Genomic DNA, 19,852 nt, shown 5'->3' on the forward strand with positions numbered 1-19,852 from the left:
TTACAAAGATAATTCGTACAAATTTTTCTACATTAATAGATGAATTTGTCTTTTTAGTAAGTGTTCATGTGTCGTATGAATCTATATTGCTGCAAGAATTTCAAATGAACCGTTAAACTAAAGTTAGATTCACATCGTACATGCATGATAAACATGCTGGCGAATTCGGCTGTACAGCCTTTTTTGATTTCAGAATTAAATATCTGGCTTATTTAGCATTTTTCGACACATGTTCTTCTTACTTTTTAATTTAGTTTAAATTGAAATATATGTATAATAAGTTATTAGCTCACCTGAGCACAACGTGCTCATGGTGAGCTATTGTGACCGCCTTTTGTCCGTCGTGCGTTGTCAACATTTACCTTGTTAACACTCTAAAGGTCACATTTATTGTCCAATCTTCATGAAACTTGGTTAGAACATATGTCTCAATAATATCTTGGACGAGTTCGAAAATGGTTCCGGTTGGTTGAAAAACATGGCTGCCAGGGGGCGTGGCAGTTTTCCTTATATGGCTATAGTAAAACCTTGTTAACACTCTAGAAGTCACATTTTTAGTCCAATCTTCATAAAACTTTGTCAGAACATGTGTCCCAATAATATCTTGGACGAGTTCTAAAATGGTTCCGGTTGGTTGAAAAACATGGCCGCCAGGGGGCGTGGCAGTTTTCCTTATATGGCTATAGTAAAACCTTGTTAACACTCTAGAAGTCACATTTTTAGTCCAATTTTCATAAAACTTTGTCAGAACATGTGTCCCAATAATATCTTGGACGAGTTCGAAAATGGTTCCGGTTGGTTGAAAAACATGGCCGCCAGGGGGCATGGCAGTTTTCCTTATATGGCTATAGTAAAACCTTATTAACACTCTAGAAGTCACATTTTTAGTCCAATCTTCATGAAACTTGATCAAAACATGTGTCCCAATAATATCTTGGACGAGTTCGAAAATGGTTCCAGTTAAATGAAAAACATGGCCGCTATGGGGCGGTGCAGTTTTCCTTATATGGCTTTACTGAATGTTAAAACCTAATTAACACTCTAGAAGTCACATTTGTGGTCCAATGCTCATGAAACTTGGTCAGAATATTTGAAATAATAATATCTGGGCTAAGTTCAAAAATGGTTGAGATCCGTTAAAAAACATGGTCGCAAGGGGGCGTGGCATTTTTCCTTAAATGGCTATTTACTACAAAACCTTGTTAACACTCTAGAAGTCACATTTATTATCCAATCTTTATGAAACTTGATCAGAACATTTTTTCTAACAATAGCTCGAGTGAGTTTGAAAATGGTTATGGTTCGTTGAAAAACATGGCCACCAGGGGGGGGGGGGGGGCAGTTGTCCATATATGGCTTTAGTGAAAACTTGTTGACACTACATTAGCCACATTTATTGGCCAATCTTCATGAAACTTGGTCAGAACATTTGTCCCAATGAAATTTTGCCAGAGATTGAAGCTGGGTCATATGAGCTCAAAAACTAGGTCACAAGGTCAAATATAAAAAAAACATGTTAAAAGTCACTTTTTTGGTCCAAAATAATCTTCATGAATCAGCTTGCATTTTTTTCAGAATAGTCTAGTTCCTTTGGCTTTCAGGTGAGCGCCTTAGGGCCTGATGGCCCTCTTGTTTACGCATTTTATATTAATTAATAAATATTTGACAAGATCGTATATACCCGCTTTAAGTAATCAAATGTCCAGTGTTGAACTTAGCATATCAGTGTTCTGGAATAAGTTATTGGTGCTATAATTTAAATGAGAGTGCCTCTGAATTTGATTATTGATTAGTGCAATGATGTTTTAAAATTAAATTAAGCATACATACATATCTGGCAAAGTATTTTTCTTTTAGCATGTATAATGTTTAACTGCAGCTTTGTTAAATAGCAGTTTGCAGGATCCACAGATCGTAATATATCTGGATCTCAATATAACTTGTCAGGTCATTCATGCATACATATGTATTTATTAGCATAGTTTGACAATCTCAACACACATAATTTACCTACCTACTTGCATAATTTGTTATATCCATATGTCACAAAAATTATTATTCAATATAAGTATTTTCAAATACTTATTATTAAATTTGTAATCCAAAAAGCATAGCCATGTTTAATTGTTCATGTAAAGTTAAAAAACTTCAGCCACAAAAGAAAATTTCACGTATTTCTTGTCAATCCTTTGTACCGATCAAAAGCATGCAAAGACATGGTGACAATTTACTCTAAGATCTTTATGTTTAAAAAAATGGTAGTGCATTTTTTTTTAATCTGGATACTTTCTTTTAAATACAAACAAGTCTTTACACTGTATCTACAGGGCTTCAGTAGTGGAGTTATGTCAGAATTGATCTGTTACATTTACAGTTATCCACCTTCATGTGGTGACGGTGTGTATACAGCTGCCTGAGTGCTGATTAGTATATATGATTACCAATAATTATATCAGTTAAAAGCACTGAGCACATTGTCAAAGGTGACACGCACAATGACGTTAAACTGTTAATCTTTGATGTAGGGGAAATGGGATTTTTGTTTGTTGCACTACATAAGCGTGATGTATAATGAAGGCTCCATATAACTGTACCAAATTGGATTTAGTAATGAACATTGGAATATACAAAAAATTGAAGTGTGTGAAAAAAATGGGGTCCACAGCCAACTGGCGAAACATTGGACATCAGGCTATAACTAACCTCGATATAACGGAGTTGCAGTGTAATCCCATTCAGAATGGAAGGCTTTAATGAAACAGCTTCTTGATTATGTTATAAAACAAATCTAGATGCATTATTTGTCCTCTAAAAAAAACACTGCAACTGTAAGATCTCCATTCATAAATTGTAAAATTCGGGGATAATCCTTAATAATTATACTACAAAAAAGCCGTCGTTTTCCATTGATAGGGAGCCCATTCGAAGGAAGCCATTAAGATTCTCAAGCTGACGGTAGCTCGCTCCTCCTCACTTACGTCTGCTGCGTCCAGTAGCTCCGAGCAGACGTATGCCTACCACCGCTCCCTGGCCGAGATTGATGTGCTCCACAAGAAAGAACTGCCAGGTGGGGCAGGGCCTTAACCAGTTACAATTCACTTACACACTTTCATGAGTTTGAAGTCCATTAGAAATTCATATTAAATTTGGGACCTTTCTTACTTAATTTAAGTTTGAAAGGCTTCATTAACTGTCCTAAGGCATAATGAGCAGCAAACAGCATAAAACCTGAACAAACTGCAAATTGCATATACATTGATTCTATGATAAATGCACTAATTAGGTGGTCACAAAAAAATATTTGATTCATGTGTTTGTCATTATTGAATAGCATGAAGTATTGGTTTCAAGATTCAAACACCAGGGAACACAAACCTACCTCGAATTTTCCAAAAATCGACATGCTGTAGTATCACTTCAAATGTATACGTCAGAAACGTTAAATACCACTGCCTGTTGTGAAAAGCAGTCGTTTCGTGGTATAAGAACCTTGCGATGGACGTATAGCCAACATGTGAACCTTCCCCAAAGAAATAAACAAAGTGTAAAACAAATTAAGGGTGAACAATAACAAATGCGCCATTCTTACATAACAATATAACTGCCGTATTTTATTTTGTCATCTAAACACACTTTGTTTTTTAAGGATAACACTGTTATTAGTTCATACATTCGTTTGTGAAAACGTTTTTTAGAATAGTTAAGTGTTTTCACGTTTTCGCAAATTAGTGTTTGTGCATGCTTGAACAAAGGTATTATTATAGGAGACAGTGTTTATCATTTAACGTATCTGATGTATGAAACTTAAATTTTTATTGAAAATGGTAATCGTTTATAAATGCAACATTTGCCTAAAGAAACGGTATACTTTCGCTAAAGTATACACTTAATTAACTTTGAACGGTTATATGAACGTGGAACATGGATTTTAACACTCGACACTTTTAACGTACCTGATGCCGTTAAGTTATTTCATCTGAAATATCTGGCAAATTAGTTTGTGATCGTCTTCTCCTAATTTGAATTCTCTTCCGGACTTTCCAACAGGCTCTGGTTCATTGACGTTACAAAGAATCTGGTTGAATTTGACCCATATCTTATCCGGAGGCTGCGGCCATTTGAATTTTTCAACGGATGTGCTTCCACGAGCTTTTTTCATAAAGGAGATTTTAGCATCGCCGTTCGATTCGCCAACCTTAAGAACTTTTCCAACGTACCAGACCCCTTCATAGACGGCAGCCAAAAAGTCACCTTTCTTGGGGACCACGTCTAGTTCTGCAGTTACAGCCATTGGTATAGCTGCAGGGGTGGGTTCCATTTCATGATTAACATCATCTATTAATTCGGCTACCTTCCTTGCCATACCATGCCATATCCAGCCATTGCATAGAGTGTCACCAATGATACAAGATTGGCAATACCAGGATACCTCTCTGGAGAACAAGCCACCGTCTTTAGGAAACACAGCTTGTGCTTTCATTGTACCTTGCATTGGAAGCGGATTCGTTTTCTGGATTTCAGCAGCAGTTGTTTCAACGTCATCTGTGGTGTAGAAACGGTACTTGATGTTAACAGAACTTCCCTTTGCCCAATTGAAAAAGTCAAAAGCATCCTGGATACAGGCTTTTCCCTGCTTTATAGCATCACTTGCCTTTCTCTTAGTAACACCACCGATGCCGTCACAAGGGCCCTTACCATGGCCGGATTCAAAGTAATTCCAACGTGCCAAAAATCCACTGAATCGTTCTGCAAAGTGCATGATAGCATCAAACACGAATCAATTACGATACTGGTAGGAAGGGCTGTCCGTCCAGTAATGAATTTGTCGAGCTTCAGGGAATATCTCTCTTAATTCTTTGCATAGCTTTTTCATTATCGTAATCACGGCTGAAGAGTTGTGTTGCAGAGCATCAGACACAAAGCCAAAGTTCAAGTACTCAAGACTATTATCCGTGCCTCTGAAATATCAACCACCGGATGTAATGTGACTGAACTGGCATTCCAATATGCACTCTGGATTTTGTCCCACACGTAAAGTTTTCAGCAAAGTCCATTTGCACTACCATGTCATTGCTCGGAAGGTTTTCTTTTAACGATTTCAGTGCTGTATATTGGGCTGTAACTCTGCTCATCTGATTCAGGAATGCTTCATATTCTTCCTTTATCAGGATTATGAAGTCGTCTTTACTACACTTAACCGATACTATTTTCATCTTTCTCTTACCATCTACTTCTACCCGGTGCCATGTTTCATATTCTACTTCCACGTTAGAAATGCCACCAATAAGCACTTCCATTTGCTCTTGCGTCGTGTTCTTGCAAACAGTCTCTGGGTTTTTGGTAACGCCCTGTAAACGAAGGCAGTTCAGTTTCATCGCAAAACTCTGATGTCTTGAACATAGACAGGTATTTCTTGACATTGAAGAAGTAAGTTTGATGTACGCAGGGCGTAGTTTACAAAAAGGAGCCAGCAAAATTTTCTTCTGAGTTTCTGCTTGAAATCTTTGGTGAATGTTAAACATGTAGTCTGTAAGTATGCGAATCGGCCATTTCTCTTTCATATAATTTTGCGTCTGCTTTCCCTGGCATCATTACGCTTACATCATCTTGTTCTATGAACTCCACGACATGAGCCTTCAATTGATCCCTCTCTGCTTTCATCCTTGATCGCTTTCTAAACTCTATTACTTTGTCCTGATGTATTCTCAGTTCTGTCATACTTATGCATGTTTTCTTGCTCACCATAGACATACATTTGTACTTTTTAAATATTTTTCTGCTTATTACACGAGTTGCAATGTTTCGTCGCTGCTGTTATGGGTTGGCAAGATGGCTCTATTTGATTTCGTCTTATATTGCATTGTACAGCACTAGCTTCTTGACAACAGATTTCGGTAGCTTTCTCGGACTTACTCCATCTCGTCTCAATTCTACTATTGTCTTGCTTTTTGGTGTCAATGATTGTTCATTGTTGTCAGCTGTGGTGATGCCGTCAGCTTCAGCCGAGAGTATAATCTTTTTAGAAATCCTCTGGCATCGTTTCGCCCACTTGTTTTTGTTTCTTGTAAGGAAAGATATCTGTCCATTGAGCCTTTGGATTTTGCTGTGAGCCCTTTTGAGTGCATCTGATTTCCGTTTGTTTCTTCGTTTCTGAGGAAATGATAGTTTAACCAAAAGTGTTGATTGGCCTCGCTTTGCTCTTGCAACATGTTACTGGATGTACTTGAAACAACATTGGAGTGCTCGTCCTCTTTGGATTTCTCTTCAGCCTCAGTCGTTATTGTGGTACTTCTAACTTGGGATTGCTTTAAGGTCTTTTGTCTATCACGGTACTTCTGGCTATACTGTTTATTTATTTCTCTTATCAAGGCTTGGTCTTTCTTTGTTTTGGCGTGTATCGGCTTTCTATATCCTTTTGCTCTGGCTCTTTCCTTCTCTAAAAAGGTTTCATCTCTTGCCTTTTTGCGTTCTCTGTACGCTTTCTGGTTTTCTGCTGCTGTTTTGACCATCTTTCTGAAAGAACGAAAATGACATTAGATACGTTATATTGAAAAAGGAGAAGGTTATTGTTTCGTATATATTTGACACTGCTACATATAATGGTGGTTAATGCTAACAATATGTACCCCATTTGGTAAAAACCATTGAGGAAATTGTGAAAACTCGATTAAAACATTAAAATCTCTCAATATTTATTAGAATCAGATACGTTAAAGTTGTTCATCAGATATGTTAAATACATTGAATCGTTTATATTTGGGTTTATATTTCTATTGCCGCATGCAAATTGCTTTTGCGTTGCATACTTTTCTTCCAAAAGGTGGTAATCAAAGTAAATCGAAGCATAAATCACAACTTACCTCTGCTTATATCAAACACCATCCACACTTAATATTTTCCGCCATATACACGCGCAGTAAACATACGATTTGAGCGATGACGTGGCTCTAGATGCTTTGTAGAACAGTGATGAAACACAATTACGTCATAGTGTGACGAAATCTTAAATTTAGAGGCACCAAACGGGTCGAAAAATGTATTGTAATTAATCGATTTAACATCTTTGACATTAACGTATTTGATGTACATTTGCTAAAAAGCTTCCGACAGAGAGGTGGTAAACACATTTTGTGTAGTTTTAATGTTTTCCTTCATAAAGGATGATACGATGACATGAATTTCGTGTATTTGTGCCTTGCATATCAAGTCTAAGCTACAAGAAACATACAAACAAGTTAACGTATCTGACGAGTTCTGTGTATATTTTCAAAAAATCGGATTTTAGGCAAAACTTTAAAAAAAAAAATGTGTTGACGGTAAGAAATGTGATTGTTTTCTTAAACGATATTACATGTATAGCCCTCATTTAGTGTATTATTTAGTTCTTATCTATGTATTTTACATACTTTACAATGATCTGTTTTTGTTTAACGTATCTTACTTTTATAACGAGGACAACTTTATATTGCATGTTTTGAATTAGTGTTTACTCAAATCAAGAGAAAAATTGTGTTATTCTAATATTAACAATATTTCTTATTTCTGAGAAGAGCCCAAAATAGACATGTTATGTTTAAACACCTTTCTCAGTTTGGCTTCATAAACAAGTATGTCGTGCTAGGACAAAGAAACTTTTGGCTAATATGACCTTTTTATGAGATATGGAATGTTTTATTTCCATTTAATTCCAACTATTCCGAGTGCAACAGTCAGCCATGATACCAGAGTCATACCAAAATTATATGGAGCCTGTTTTCACGGCTGTACATTACTACACTAACACAAAGACAGACATGTCATAGAAAGTGCTAGTTTAGCGTAGAATTAATGTATAGCCATTTTATTTTGCTTATGTTTGAGAAAGGGTAAAAGTAACAGTAATGCCATTGAACTATTTGCAGGTCGTACCCTAGACTTCACGGTAGATCTCTCCCACACAGGGATCATTGGGCGCAAGTTTCTAAACCAGGAGATCCATGGGTCTCCGGGTGGTGACGTCAACCGGGCCTCCAGTAACCAGTCATCTCTTAGCCGGAAGGACTCAAAGAATGAGTCAGACACCTGCTGGCGTAAACCACAGAATTCACAGGTGCATAGCTGGTACTTAAAAAGCCAAAAATGCCTGGGCCCAGTTTCTCAAATTTTGATTGCCCGGTTCAAGCTTACAGACTTTCTTACTTTAGACACAATTTTAAAATTTATATAACAAGAAACATGTTTATCACTTATAGGTAATTAATTTAATATACCTGTTTGTTTAAATTAAACAATAAGTCAAATATATTACATGGAAATAAATTTTTAAAAGTGAACATTTTTTCTCACAGATTTAGTTAAAAAAAACAAAACATTTAACAAGAGTAATGTATTGGATTACAACTCGCAAGCCTTATATTACCCACGTGTTCAAGGCTCGAACCAGGGAGAGGCTGACAGAGTTGCTGGCATGTTACGGACAGAAGAGGCTGCCCAAGAGTCCATCGGTAAGTAGCGTGTCTCCATGTAGGTTGTGTACCTCGCAGTTAAACCTTTAACACTCAGATTGCCATTTTGTCTCATTTGTAGTTGCTTAGAAAATCAAAATAAATTAGAGACCTTTTTTATCTGATTTAAGTTTTAAATCATACATTTCAAACCGTTATATACTGATGAGCAGCAAACAGCATAAAACCTGAACAGATTGCAAGTTGCTTGCAGGTTGCATTGGTTTTATGGAAGTTGCATATAGCCCTTTTACCTTCTGAACGGAAAAGGTTTAGCTTTCAAGTTGTTATTGTAAATGTTCTTACTTGCATGTTAGATGATGATAAGTTTTGCAGCTTAACATTAAAGCAGTGCTTAATGTTTGAACTTAAAAAAAATATATAGTTTGATTTCATTTATGAACATGATTTATGAATTTGATTTATGAACTTTATATATCAAATAATCGTAATAAGAGAAAGATAAGAAGGTTTTAATATATATTGACTTCTTCCTAAAAATGTTATTTTAGGGTTTTATGGAACACCATTATGAATAAGCAGGCCATGAAAGATCAGGACCACTGCTTAAATTTCAAGTGAAATAAATGTGGTGTGAAGATTTTTAATGTTTACACTTTGTCCCCAGTGTTTTTTCTAGTTACGGAAATATTAATAAGTACAAATATTCCGGTCACACCAATAGAGATCGTATACAAGCTGCCAAATGAACAACATACTGTACAAAAAGAAACTCTTTTTTGGTTTTGACAATGGCAATAATCTTTTTGTATGTGAGAAATAATTATGATTTAAATTGCACAGAATGCACTTAGTTTTTGATGCTGCTGCATTTAACTCTACCTAATTATAATAGTTAATGTATTCATAATGTGAAATAAGATAGTCCCATGACAGTTTAGGTTAAGAAAAGGTCATGGCTGCTTATTATCTGATATAATATTTTCCTATATCACAAATGTAGGACTTACAGATTTTATCACCCTGCAGAGGGAGGGGGTAGCTCTTGAAAAATGTTTCAAGGCCTGCTATTAGTGACTATGAAAAATAACAAATTAAGTTATTGTGTTGGCAATGCAAAATTTTAAGTTTTAATAATAATTCTGTTTGAAAGTTAGGTTGGCGTGTTCCATTATATGTCAACTATAGATTGTTGTGTTGATTTTGTATGCATGTTTATGTTAAAAAATAATGTTCAAAACTGCATTATGCTTTATGGTGCATGTAATTATGTTGCAGTTAGATTTGTACATAATTTAGTTTTGTAATTTATAACATTAACATTTTTTTTGTTAATGCCAATTAAGGAACAATCAATAAATAAGGTAAAGTATAATCTATTATGCTCATAATATAAAATAAGAATCAAAGTCAAAACAAATTCTTATATAAAAAAGTTACTCAGATATAGAAGATAAAAGATTTGCATGTGTGTAGTTTTGCCAGGAAAATTATAAAAGAGTAATATATATTTGCAAATGAATTATGTTTATGTACATGTGCTTGTATGTATTGGGAAAGGTGTCAATGTGTTATCGTCAACTTAATACATGCTTGGGGGTTTGGTGCTTTGAGAGTGTAAACAAAAATGAACTGAAACCATTGTTATTAGTACCCGCTGCAAAGTGGTTTAGGAATACACTTTGTCCGTCTGTACTTTTGGCAGTTACACTGTCTGTAACACTTAACTCATTTAAAGATGTTCATGACACTTGCCATAAATATACAAGGCAAGTAGAAATTATGCTGAATGCATGAATCAGTCCCACAGACTCATGGTCAAAGTCCTACTGATAATCAAAGGTATCTCCTATTTATTTTATGCTTTTCGGTAGTTTATAGAGAAATATCAATGAAATAAAACTGATAATTCACTGTTTTAAACAGTGAAACATAACAGTGAAAATTATCAATAATTTTCAGTTTTACTGTGAAATGACATCTTTTTTTTGGACAAAATGACGTCATTATTCCATCCAAATTCTCGGGTTAAACTCTTTTACAATTTAAAGAATCGGTGAAAAAAGCATAAAAGAAAAAGAAAATTTGTTGGATTCGGCGGAATATTGATTTTAATTTACGAGTGATTATAGAAAATAATATGTTCACGAGTGGTGTAGCCACAAGTGAAAATATATATTTCTATGATCACACGTGAATTAAAATTGATATTCCGCCGAATCCAACAAATATCCTCTATACCATTTGAACGATTATCAATGAACTAGGATGACATGTGAAGGTCATTGAGATTATATGCATAAGGAATGAGTCAGTCATGCTGACTGAAGGTCAAGGCAATCGTTTAAGGTTTTAGCCTCATTTCAATGTCTGGTACATGTCTCATTTACCAATTAAAATATGTTTATGAAAATTTGGCTAAAATGTTCAGGTCATGTAGACTGTGTGTAGAAAGCATGAGTTAGTCAACATGCTAAGGTAAAGGTAATTTTTTTAGGTATTAAAAAAAAGGTTTGAGCCACTATTTTCATGTCTGGTCCATATTTCATTGCCTATTAATGGATTTTATGCAACATGCTACAATGTTTAGGTCATTTAGACCATGTGTAGAAGTTATTCATGCTGGCTTCAGGTCAAGGTCGTACTACAAGGTCAAAGGTTTATCTTCAATTTGCATTTCCACTGCATACCTAAAGTACCCTTTAAAGGATTTTCATGAAACTTGGCTTAATTGTTTAGATCGTTTAGACTATGTTCAGAAGACATGAGTCAGTCACTCCAGCTTAACATCTTACTTCAAGGTCAAAGGATTGAGCCAGGACCCTTGCTACACTTTGGGGGATTGGGGCTGGGGCCCTTAGAGGGGGGAATTTCGTGTCATTTTGGGCGAAAAGGGGAATTTCAGAATATCTTTTCACCAACCATTCAACACTTAAAATTGCTATATTTTAATGTAATTTAAATAAATATACATTAAATCAAAGGTTAATAGCATGATACCAGCTGGCAACATAGGTAAAAAAGTAAAAAAAAAAAAAAAAAAATTTTTTTTTGGAGGGGAGAATTTTTAGCTGAAATAGGGGAAAAAAGTATTTGGCGGTAAAAAGTGCGAATCGAGGGCCCTTTGAGCCCCTATGTTCATGTCGGGTGCATATCTCAAATACCCTTTGAAGGATTTCATGATATTAGGCTTCTATATTAAGGTAGTCAGTCACTCTTGCTGAAGGTCAAAGTCATCCTTATAGTTCTCAATTTTGAGCCTCTATATATTTTCATTTTCATGTTTGGTCCATATCTACTATATATCGCCTGAAATTAAGATGTGTTTTAGCGTATATCTACTTTCAAATACCTTAATGTTCACATTATTAAAAAAACATTATGTAACCGGATGACAATTTTTAGCTCAGCTTTTTACGGAGGAACCCGAGGTATTGTCATAGCCAGCTCGTCGTGTCGTGTCCGCCGTCCGCTAAAACCTTGACATGTTGTCAAGGTTATGAACATTGGCTCTAAAATCAAAGTGCTTCAACCTACAACTTTGAAACTTCATATGTAGCTGCTTCTTGATGAGTTCTACATGCCACACCCATTTTTGGGTCACTAAGTAAAAGGTCAAGGTCACTGTGATCGGTCGCCTCTAAAAAAAATAAAAAATCTGAAAGCTTTCATCTATTCAAAACTGCACCCGCAGCCGAGCGTGCTGTCAATTATTGTTTTGTAATTTTTTATGTTAAAACATGCAAAACATATTAAAAGCTTCTTCATCATATACATGTATTCCGGCTTCTCATCAATCATATCATGTGTTGTTTGACGCTTTTGTTAAAATAACTGCTCAGATGGTTTACTTTTTCAAACCATTTTAACTGTTTTTAGTATTGAAACAGTGATCAACAATACTTGAAGAGCAACAGCATTTTAATACTGAGTGTGCAGTCATGGCTTTCTTTGTAGATGTTTTTTCCTGTCAAGATTGCTAATTGCCCGCTGCTTTGTTCAACCGTTGTTAAGAAGATGATCTATTTATGTAAAATATGTAACAAAATACTGTAAAATGTGATAGAAAATATAACAGGTAACGAAATACATATGAAAAATTATTAAATTTGTGTTCAGTAAAAGGATGTACACTGTAGATTGTGAAAGTATCCAGCTGCTTCAACTTGCCATAGTATTATACAGGAAAAATGTTTGATACTGTTCAATATTTGTTTATTTTGAGTAGTATAAAATTATTAAATGTAGTCTATATGTAATGGAATACACACAGATACTGTATATACTATCTAAATCTGAAATGGTACTCTGTTCAGCCTTATTATGGTATACAAGAAATGTAATTTCTGCCATATTATGATCACATATAATGTTATACCTTCCTGCCCTCATATGGTATACAGGATAATATATACCGTATTGTGCCTGTTTAACAGCCCTTTCTAATAAATGTCCCAAATAATCAAAAAACAATTTATAGTTGAAGCAATATATTCCAATCATTCAGTTAATTCATAAAAGAACACTACATACTAAAAACTTATGTACCATACATAATTGAGCCATTAAAATTCCCTTCACCTAATATGGATGAACTATTGACCTCCTGATGTCATTACTGGTGCTCTTCAGTTTAAAAAAAGTCAATGAAAACCTTGTTTTGAGTAAAGTGTTTGAAATCAGTGTGTTCTTTGTGGATTTCTTCTTTTTTAATGTCATAACCACTGTTTTGGGGGCCCTTGCTTTATGCCCCCTCTTAAAAACTTTCACCCTTGGGGGCATTAGAAAGGGACAATATGGTATCCACATCCATGGTATAAACGGTACAAAGAATATCCCTTTTTTGTATTGGTACTGCATGCTTAACAAAATACAATTTTAATTACACTCTCACTTCAGATTATTGTGAAAACATTATTTTTAATTATGACAATATAATTACACACATTTAATTGTATATTATTAATATTTTACATACTATATGTGCAATATATAGTACAGATATATATGAATAACAGTGGTAATTAATGCTGATTGATTGATCCAGCATTCTTTTTGTGTGTAATGTTGCTGCCCTAGCTTTGTTACCTTAAGTTGCTAGTCAACTGGTCTCCGGCAGTGTTTTATGAAAGTATTTAATAGACTGATATTCCTGGTTGTGTTTCAGGTTATCTTCAGCCAGTACAGTGACACCATCGACCCTCAACCCAGCATCCCATCCAGTGGGGAGGACTCCATACCGGACATGGCCCAGTCTTGTAAGCCTGGGAAATATGCATAACATTATATTCCCTCATTAGAACATTAGAAGACTTGGCTTAATGCACGTGCATAAAGCGTCATCCAAGATTAGCCAGGCTAATCTGAATAAGGGATTAACTTTCTGGTTTTATGAGTATTTATTGTTAAAAGAAGTCCTCTTGGTGAAAATCAAGTTAAGGTGCAAAGTTTTGTCCCTAATTTGCCTGTTCAGACTGCTCAGGATAATCTGCCCAACACTTTAGTCTTTACTCACATACTTAACTCTTTCAGCGCTGGAACCGAATTTTAAAGGCCATTGCAAACAGTTTGGATCCAGATGAGATGCCACAGAACGTGGCGTCTCATCAGGATCCAAACTGTTTGCTATTCTGATAGTATTTTTTTGAAAAAAAAATCGAAGAAAATGCTAATTTTAGAAATTCAGCAGACAACATTTTAGCAGACGACAAATTTCCCAGCATGCAAAGGGTTAAAGCCCTTGTTTTCTCAGTGAAAGGCTCATTTTTATCAAAGCTCAAATTAGTTTACCTTACAAACATGATTAACTTAATATTCAGGCCACTATGTGTATCATTCAAGGGAACTGTAAGTAAGTATGTTTGTCTGTCTGCCTATATGTCAATAAAACTGGATCCTGTGATAACTCAAAAAGTACTGATCATACAATAATGAAGTTTTTAGTTTTGATTTCTTCTAAGATTTGTGAAATATTTATTGCTGTATTATGAGTTGATTCTATTAGGTACAAAGTGATGTTTGCATATGTATGTTTTGCAATTCATAGCACTGATTTTAGTATTTTAAAGAATTAATTAATTGTAAATGACAACCACAATATCATGTTTTATTACATGAACAAATCTGGCTGTAAAAATCAAACCCTAATCAAACTTTGTGGACTAGTAGGCCTATTTGTATCTTTACTGTACTTAACCATGTATTACGTGAAGTTGTAAACCCAAAGTTTCAATTTAAAAAGTTGATGGGTCTTATACAACTCTATACTGAGTGCTAATTTGTGAAAAAAGCCATTGTGCTATCCTAATTATCAATAAAAGACGTCATGTTTCGGTTTTTAAAATCAAATGCACGTTATCCTTGGTTGTGCGTTATGTTTGGTTAAGTTCGCAGCAGGAAAATAACAACATGTTTATAAAACACACAATCAGATAACCTTATGTTAAAAATATATAATGACAGTAACTTTAAGATACATGTCCCTTGTCTTCCTGCAGCTGATGGTATCTACAGCGGGGACAGCAACAGCCTTGACCTGGTCACCATGACAATCAAGAACTTTGACTTCCTGGGAGAGTATGACTTGGAGTATGATGTAAGTTGTCCTGGTCTTCTCATGGTCCATAGCCCGATAGTTAATGTGTGTTTTCATCTTAAATATTCAACATTTCAGACTATCAAATTGAAATACTTTTAATCATGAACCTACCACATGTTAGATGTTTAACTTTTAATTTTCAGCCTATCAAATTAAACTACTTTTGATCATGAACAAATAATTGCAAATTGTTTATAATAGAAACTGTACAGAATAAAAGTTGCCAACTGTAATTGTCTAAGATAGAAATGTACAGTGGATTCAACATTGCCACCACATATGAAGTGCATTTTTTAAAGAATGTGCCATTCAGTGGCTCAAATCTGTAAAAAGACGAAATCACAATTCAAGTATTGAGTATGTCAAGACCATCAGTATTCTCATCATAAATCAGTCTTTGAAGTTACAGGTTGAGATATGGCATAAGAATGGACCAAATACTGTTCCTTGTTACACATGAGCTACCAATTCAGTAACCAAGAAGGATTTAGTGTAACAGCAAAAACATGGTTTCCTGTAAACCCGAATGTGCACGATGTTCATGTCGTATTTCTTTGGGCACAAATCTGTAGAACAACTGATCAATTTGTTCAGGCCTAAGCTTAGTTTTGGTACTTAAGGACCTGTTCACATTTTGGTAAATTGATAAAATTGAAAAAAAATGTTTCAGATTCGCAAATTTTCGTTTTAGTTATGATATTTGTGAGGAAACAGTAATATTGAACATTTACCATGCTCTAAAATATCTATTATATGCATCTTTTGACGATTTAAAAACCTGAACATTGTAAAGCGTTGCAACAAGAAACGATTGAATAATTTGGAGAGTTCTGTTGCTGTCTTTATATTTTGTGAAACTACGATGATTGCTTATATAAAGTATTAAATACATCACTCATTGTACGAGCAAGGATGTCCGAGTGGTGTAAGCATTAGACTTTTACTCCAGGGAAGTCCCTTTAGGGGCTTGAAGCTGTAGAACATCAAATCAAAATGGAATGTTTCAAGATATTCAAACAAGTTATGGCTGCCATACATTAGATCACATCTTGCTCCTCTGTGTTACTATGAAAGCTACACGGGGTTGGTGCAAGCACTTATAGCGATATTTTGTCATATGCAGTGGGCATTGCTTTGTGAAATAAGAAATGTTTAATGAGGAAAGTATTTAAAACTGTTTTTAAATTTTGATCAAAGTGCATGTACATGTATACAGGCTTTTGTATGGAATTTCTTGTGTTAGTCTGCTTATACACTATTAATAAAATTCTTAGTTAAGTATTGTCAATTTAGAATGCTTTAATGTTAAACAGTTGTATCTACACAAAAATTTAACCTATTTATGGTCCACATATTCAAAAGCATTGTTTAAGTATGTTGCATGATATTCATTTATCTGAGCCTGACTGAAAGTTACACGGCCTGTTTCAGTATCCTCACAACCACAATGTGCATGTAAGTGTTTCGCAGCCTAGCTTCCTCTTGCTTCTATGCACAATATGAGCCTCACTCTGAAAAAATTGGGCTAAATGCATGCATGTAAAGTATCCTCCCGATGATAAACCTGAGCAGTCCGCACAGGCAAATCAGGAACAACGCTTTGTTTTAGTGGAATTTTTCGTTTAAAGGATTTCTATTTTTAAAGAAAATCCAATGTAGGCTGAAAGCGTTTTCCCAGATAAGCCTGTGTGGACATCAAAGTCTAATCTGGGACGACACTCTACGCAGATGCATTAGGTCCAGTTTTTTCCGGCAAGAGGCACAATTCTTTGTCCACGCTTTAGGAAATCATGCATGGTTCCGGCAGATGGATTATCCCATTTAACTGGAATGCATTTTATCCCAGTGTTCAATTATTAATTACTGTTTCAATTTTTAGCAATAGTTTTTCACTTAACTTTTATATGTTATACCTTATTAAATACATTTTGAAGGATTATGTTCAGGATTCTCCTTGTTTGTTAGCTCACATGAGCACAACATGCTCATGGTAAGCTTTGGTGATTGCCATTTGTCTGTCGTTCATTGTGTGTGGTCAACATTTGTCTTGTTAACACTCTAGAGGCCACATTTATTTCCAATCTTCGTGAAACTTGGTTAGAACATGTGTCTCAATGATATCTTGTTCCTGCTGTTGAAAAGCTGGGCATTTTTCCTACAATTGCAATAGTAAAACCTTGTTAACACTCTGGAAATCACATTTTTAGTCGAATCTGAACATTAGTTCACATGATGTCTTAGCTGAGTTAAAAAATGGTTCTGGTTGGTTCAAAACATGGCCGCCAGGGGGTGGGGAAGTTTTCCTTGTATGCTATAATAAAACCTTTTTGCACTGCAGAAGTCACATCTATAGACCAATCTCATTAAACTTTGACAGAGCATTTGTTCTAATGATATCTTGGATGAGTTCAAAAATGGTACTGGTCCGTAGAAAAACGGGGCAGGGCATGTATCCTTATATGGCTTTTGTAAAGCGTTGTTAACGCTCTAGAAGTCACATTTTGGATCCAATCTTCATGAAACTTGGTCAGAACTTTTGTTCTTATAATAGCTAGGCTGAGTTGGGAATGGTCTTTTGTTCATCAAAAATGATGTCTGCCAGGGGACGAGGGTGAGTTCAAAAATGGTTCCAGTTGTTAGAAAAACATGGCTGCAAGGGCATTTTTCCTTTTTCTATGATATAGTAAACCTTGTTAACACTCTAAAAGTAACATTTTTTAGTTTAATCTAAATGAAAATAAGTCAAAACACTTTTTCTAATGACAGCTGTGATAAACATATTACGGTTTGTTGAAAAACATAGCCTTAAGGGTGCGTGCCAGTCTTTCTTTTATGGCTATAGTGAAAACTTGTTGACGCTATATTAGCCACAATTATTGGCCAATCTTTATGAATCTTTGTTAGAACATTTGCCCTAATGAAATATCGCACTGGGTTATGTGAACTTAGGTCACTAGGTAAAAAAAAGACATGTTAATAACTAGAAGTCACTTTTTTATCCAATCTTCATGAATCATCTTGGTCAGTGTATTAAATTTTATGATATCTCAGCCTAGTTAAAAAATAGAAATGTGCCTGTAAATTAAATTATTTTTTGTCATAAAGTACTTTTATTATTTTGAACTCCACTTTCTCATAATAATCTAGTTCATTCGGGTCTCAGGTGAGTGCATTAGGGCTCATTACCCTCTTGTTTGTTGATATGTTCTCTCCCCCTTTTAACAATTACTTTCTTTTTTGTTGTTTATACATTTAACTTCCCCCTCTTCATTTTTAGTTCACCTGTCACGAAGTGACATGGTGAGCTTATGTGACCGTGTGATGTCCGGCGTCCGTATGTGCGTGCGTGTGTGTGTGTGTGTGTGCGTGCGTCCGTCAACAATTTGCTTGTGTAGACAGTAGTGGTCACAGTTTTCATCCAATCTTTATAAAATTTGGTCAGAATGTTTATCTTGATATAATCTGGGTTGGGATTGTATTTGGGTCATCTGGGGTCAAAAACTAGGTCACTAGGTCAAATAATAGAAAAACCGTGTGTAGACAATAGAGGTCACATTTTTCATGCAATCTGTATGAAATTTGGTCAGAATGCTTATCTTGAAGAAATCTGGGTTGGGATTGTATTTGGGTCATCTGGGGTCAAAAACTAGGTCACTAGGTCAAATAATAGAAAAACCTTGTGTAGAAAATAGAGGTCACATTTTACATCCAATCTTTATGAAATTTGTTCAGAATGTTTGTCTTGATGAAATCTGGGTTGGAATTGTATATGGGTCATCTGGGGTCAAAAACTAGGTCACTAGGTCAAATAATTGAAAAACCTTTAACAGCATAATTAATTGTTTTTCACTAAGTGTATTATAATAATTTATATATCAGATTAAAGAGAATAAAATTTTCTTTATTATGGTTTTTATTTCATGAAAATCCATAAAGGATAAGTGTTATTAATCGTTGCTTAATTAATGAACAATGTGAATTATTGGTATTGATTTTTTTCCTGACATGCCGTCCCAGATATTAACCGCTTTCAGCTGTAGACTGTGCTTCAATACATTGCGGTGTTATTGAGCTGAAAAATTGATACGCAGTCGGCATACACACCGGTCATCGAGACAAATAACTGATGTGAAAACAAATCGTACATTGTAGCAGCTTAAATAAACAATTACATCTGATGAAAGATTGCTGCCGATTTAAATCAATTTGAGTACTTTTTGCGTATATTTAATGCCGAATGGGAAGCTGTGTTTAGACTCAAGTTGAGAAAAATGGCAACGAGATACTTGCCTGTTGGATATAAGGTGAAAGATCTTGAAGGTGCATACAATAAGTGGCGCTGGGAATGGTTACACGAGAAAGACTACGCTGTAGTCTACGGGCGGGGAGTGAACTGGTGGAGAAAAGTGGAAGCTTGTGGAAAAGCGGTTTGAGAAGTTTGTAAGGAAACCCTAAATTATCAGTCTTGTGGGAAGAAGGCATTTCATCTCCACGCAGAGGACCCTAATCACATAAAGAATATAAGAACCATCAAGACCAACCAGGTAGAGTTTTTATTTTTTTTAAATAACACCCCGAATTTGGTCGTATTTTCTGTTGCTAAAGTTTATTGTTTAGTTTTTTTTGCATCAAAAATCGGCAAGATAGATCTAGCAAATTTGCCAATTTTTTTTATTAATAACGTATGATTTATTGATTGTGAGCTTTTAAAATATTTTGACCTTTGAATAAAGCATAAAACAGGAAAAGAATTTTAACAGTAATTGAAAATACGATCAAATACGCCATTTTTGCTGACTGGGACAGGTCT

At 35.1% G+C, this 19,852-nt stretch overlaps 1 protein-coding gene across 9 annotated transcripts in view; it reads left to right on the forward strand.

Moving 5' to 3' along the window:
• The window catches only part of LOC127876753 (protein furry-like), a 141,738-nt gene that overhangs the window by 86,408 nt on the left and 35,478 nt on the right, over positions 1–19,852 (forward strand). For 6 of the 9 annotated variants that reach the window (XM_052422190.1, XM_052422189.1, XM_052422193.1 and 3 more), the window contains 7 exons: positions 2,914–3,067; positions 7,902–8,089; positions 8,412–8,483; positions 9,791–9,808; positions 13,612–13,702; positions 14,942–15,039; positions 16,474–16,497. In XM_052422190.1, coding sequence (XP_052278150.1) covers positions 2,914–3,067; positions 7,902–8,089; positions 8,412–8,483; positions 9,791–9,808; positions 13,612–13,702; positions 14,942–15,039; positions 16,474–16,497 — 645 coding nt within the window. The remainder of the gene's footprint in view (positions 1–2,913; positions 3,068–7,901; positions 8,090–8,411; positions 8,484–9,790; positions 9,809–13,611; positions 13,703–14,941; positions 15,040–16,473; positions 16,498–19,852) is intronic. The other 3 variants (XM_052422194.1, XM_052422198.1, XM_052422196.1) reach the window with 2 other exon arrangements.

This window comes from Dreissena polymorpha, chromosome 4 (assembly GCF_020536995.1).
Source record: "Dreissena polymorpha isolate Duluth1 chromosome 4, UMN_Dpol_1.0, whole genome shotgun sequence".
NCBI classification, from domain to species: domain Eukaryota; kingdom Metazoa; phylum Mollusca; class Bivalvia; order Myida; family Dreissenidae; genus Dreissena; species Dreissena polymorpha.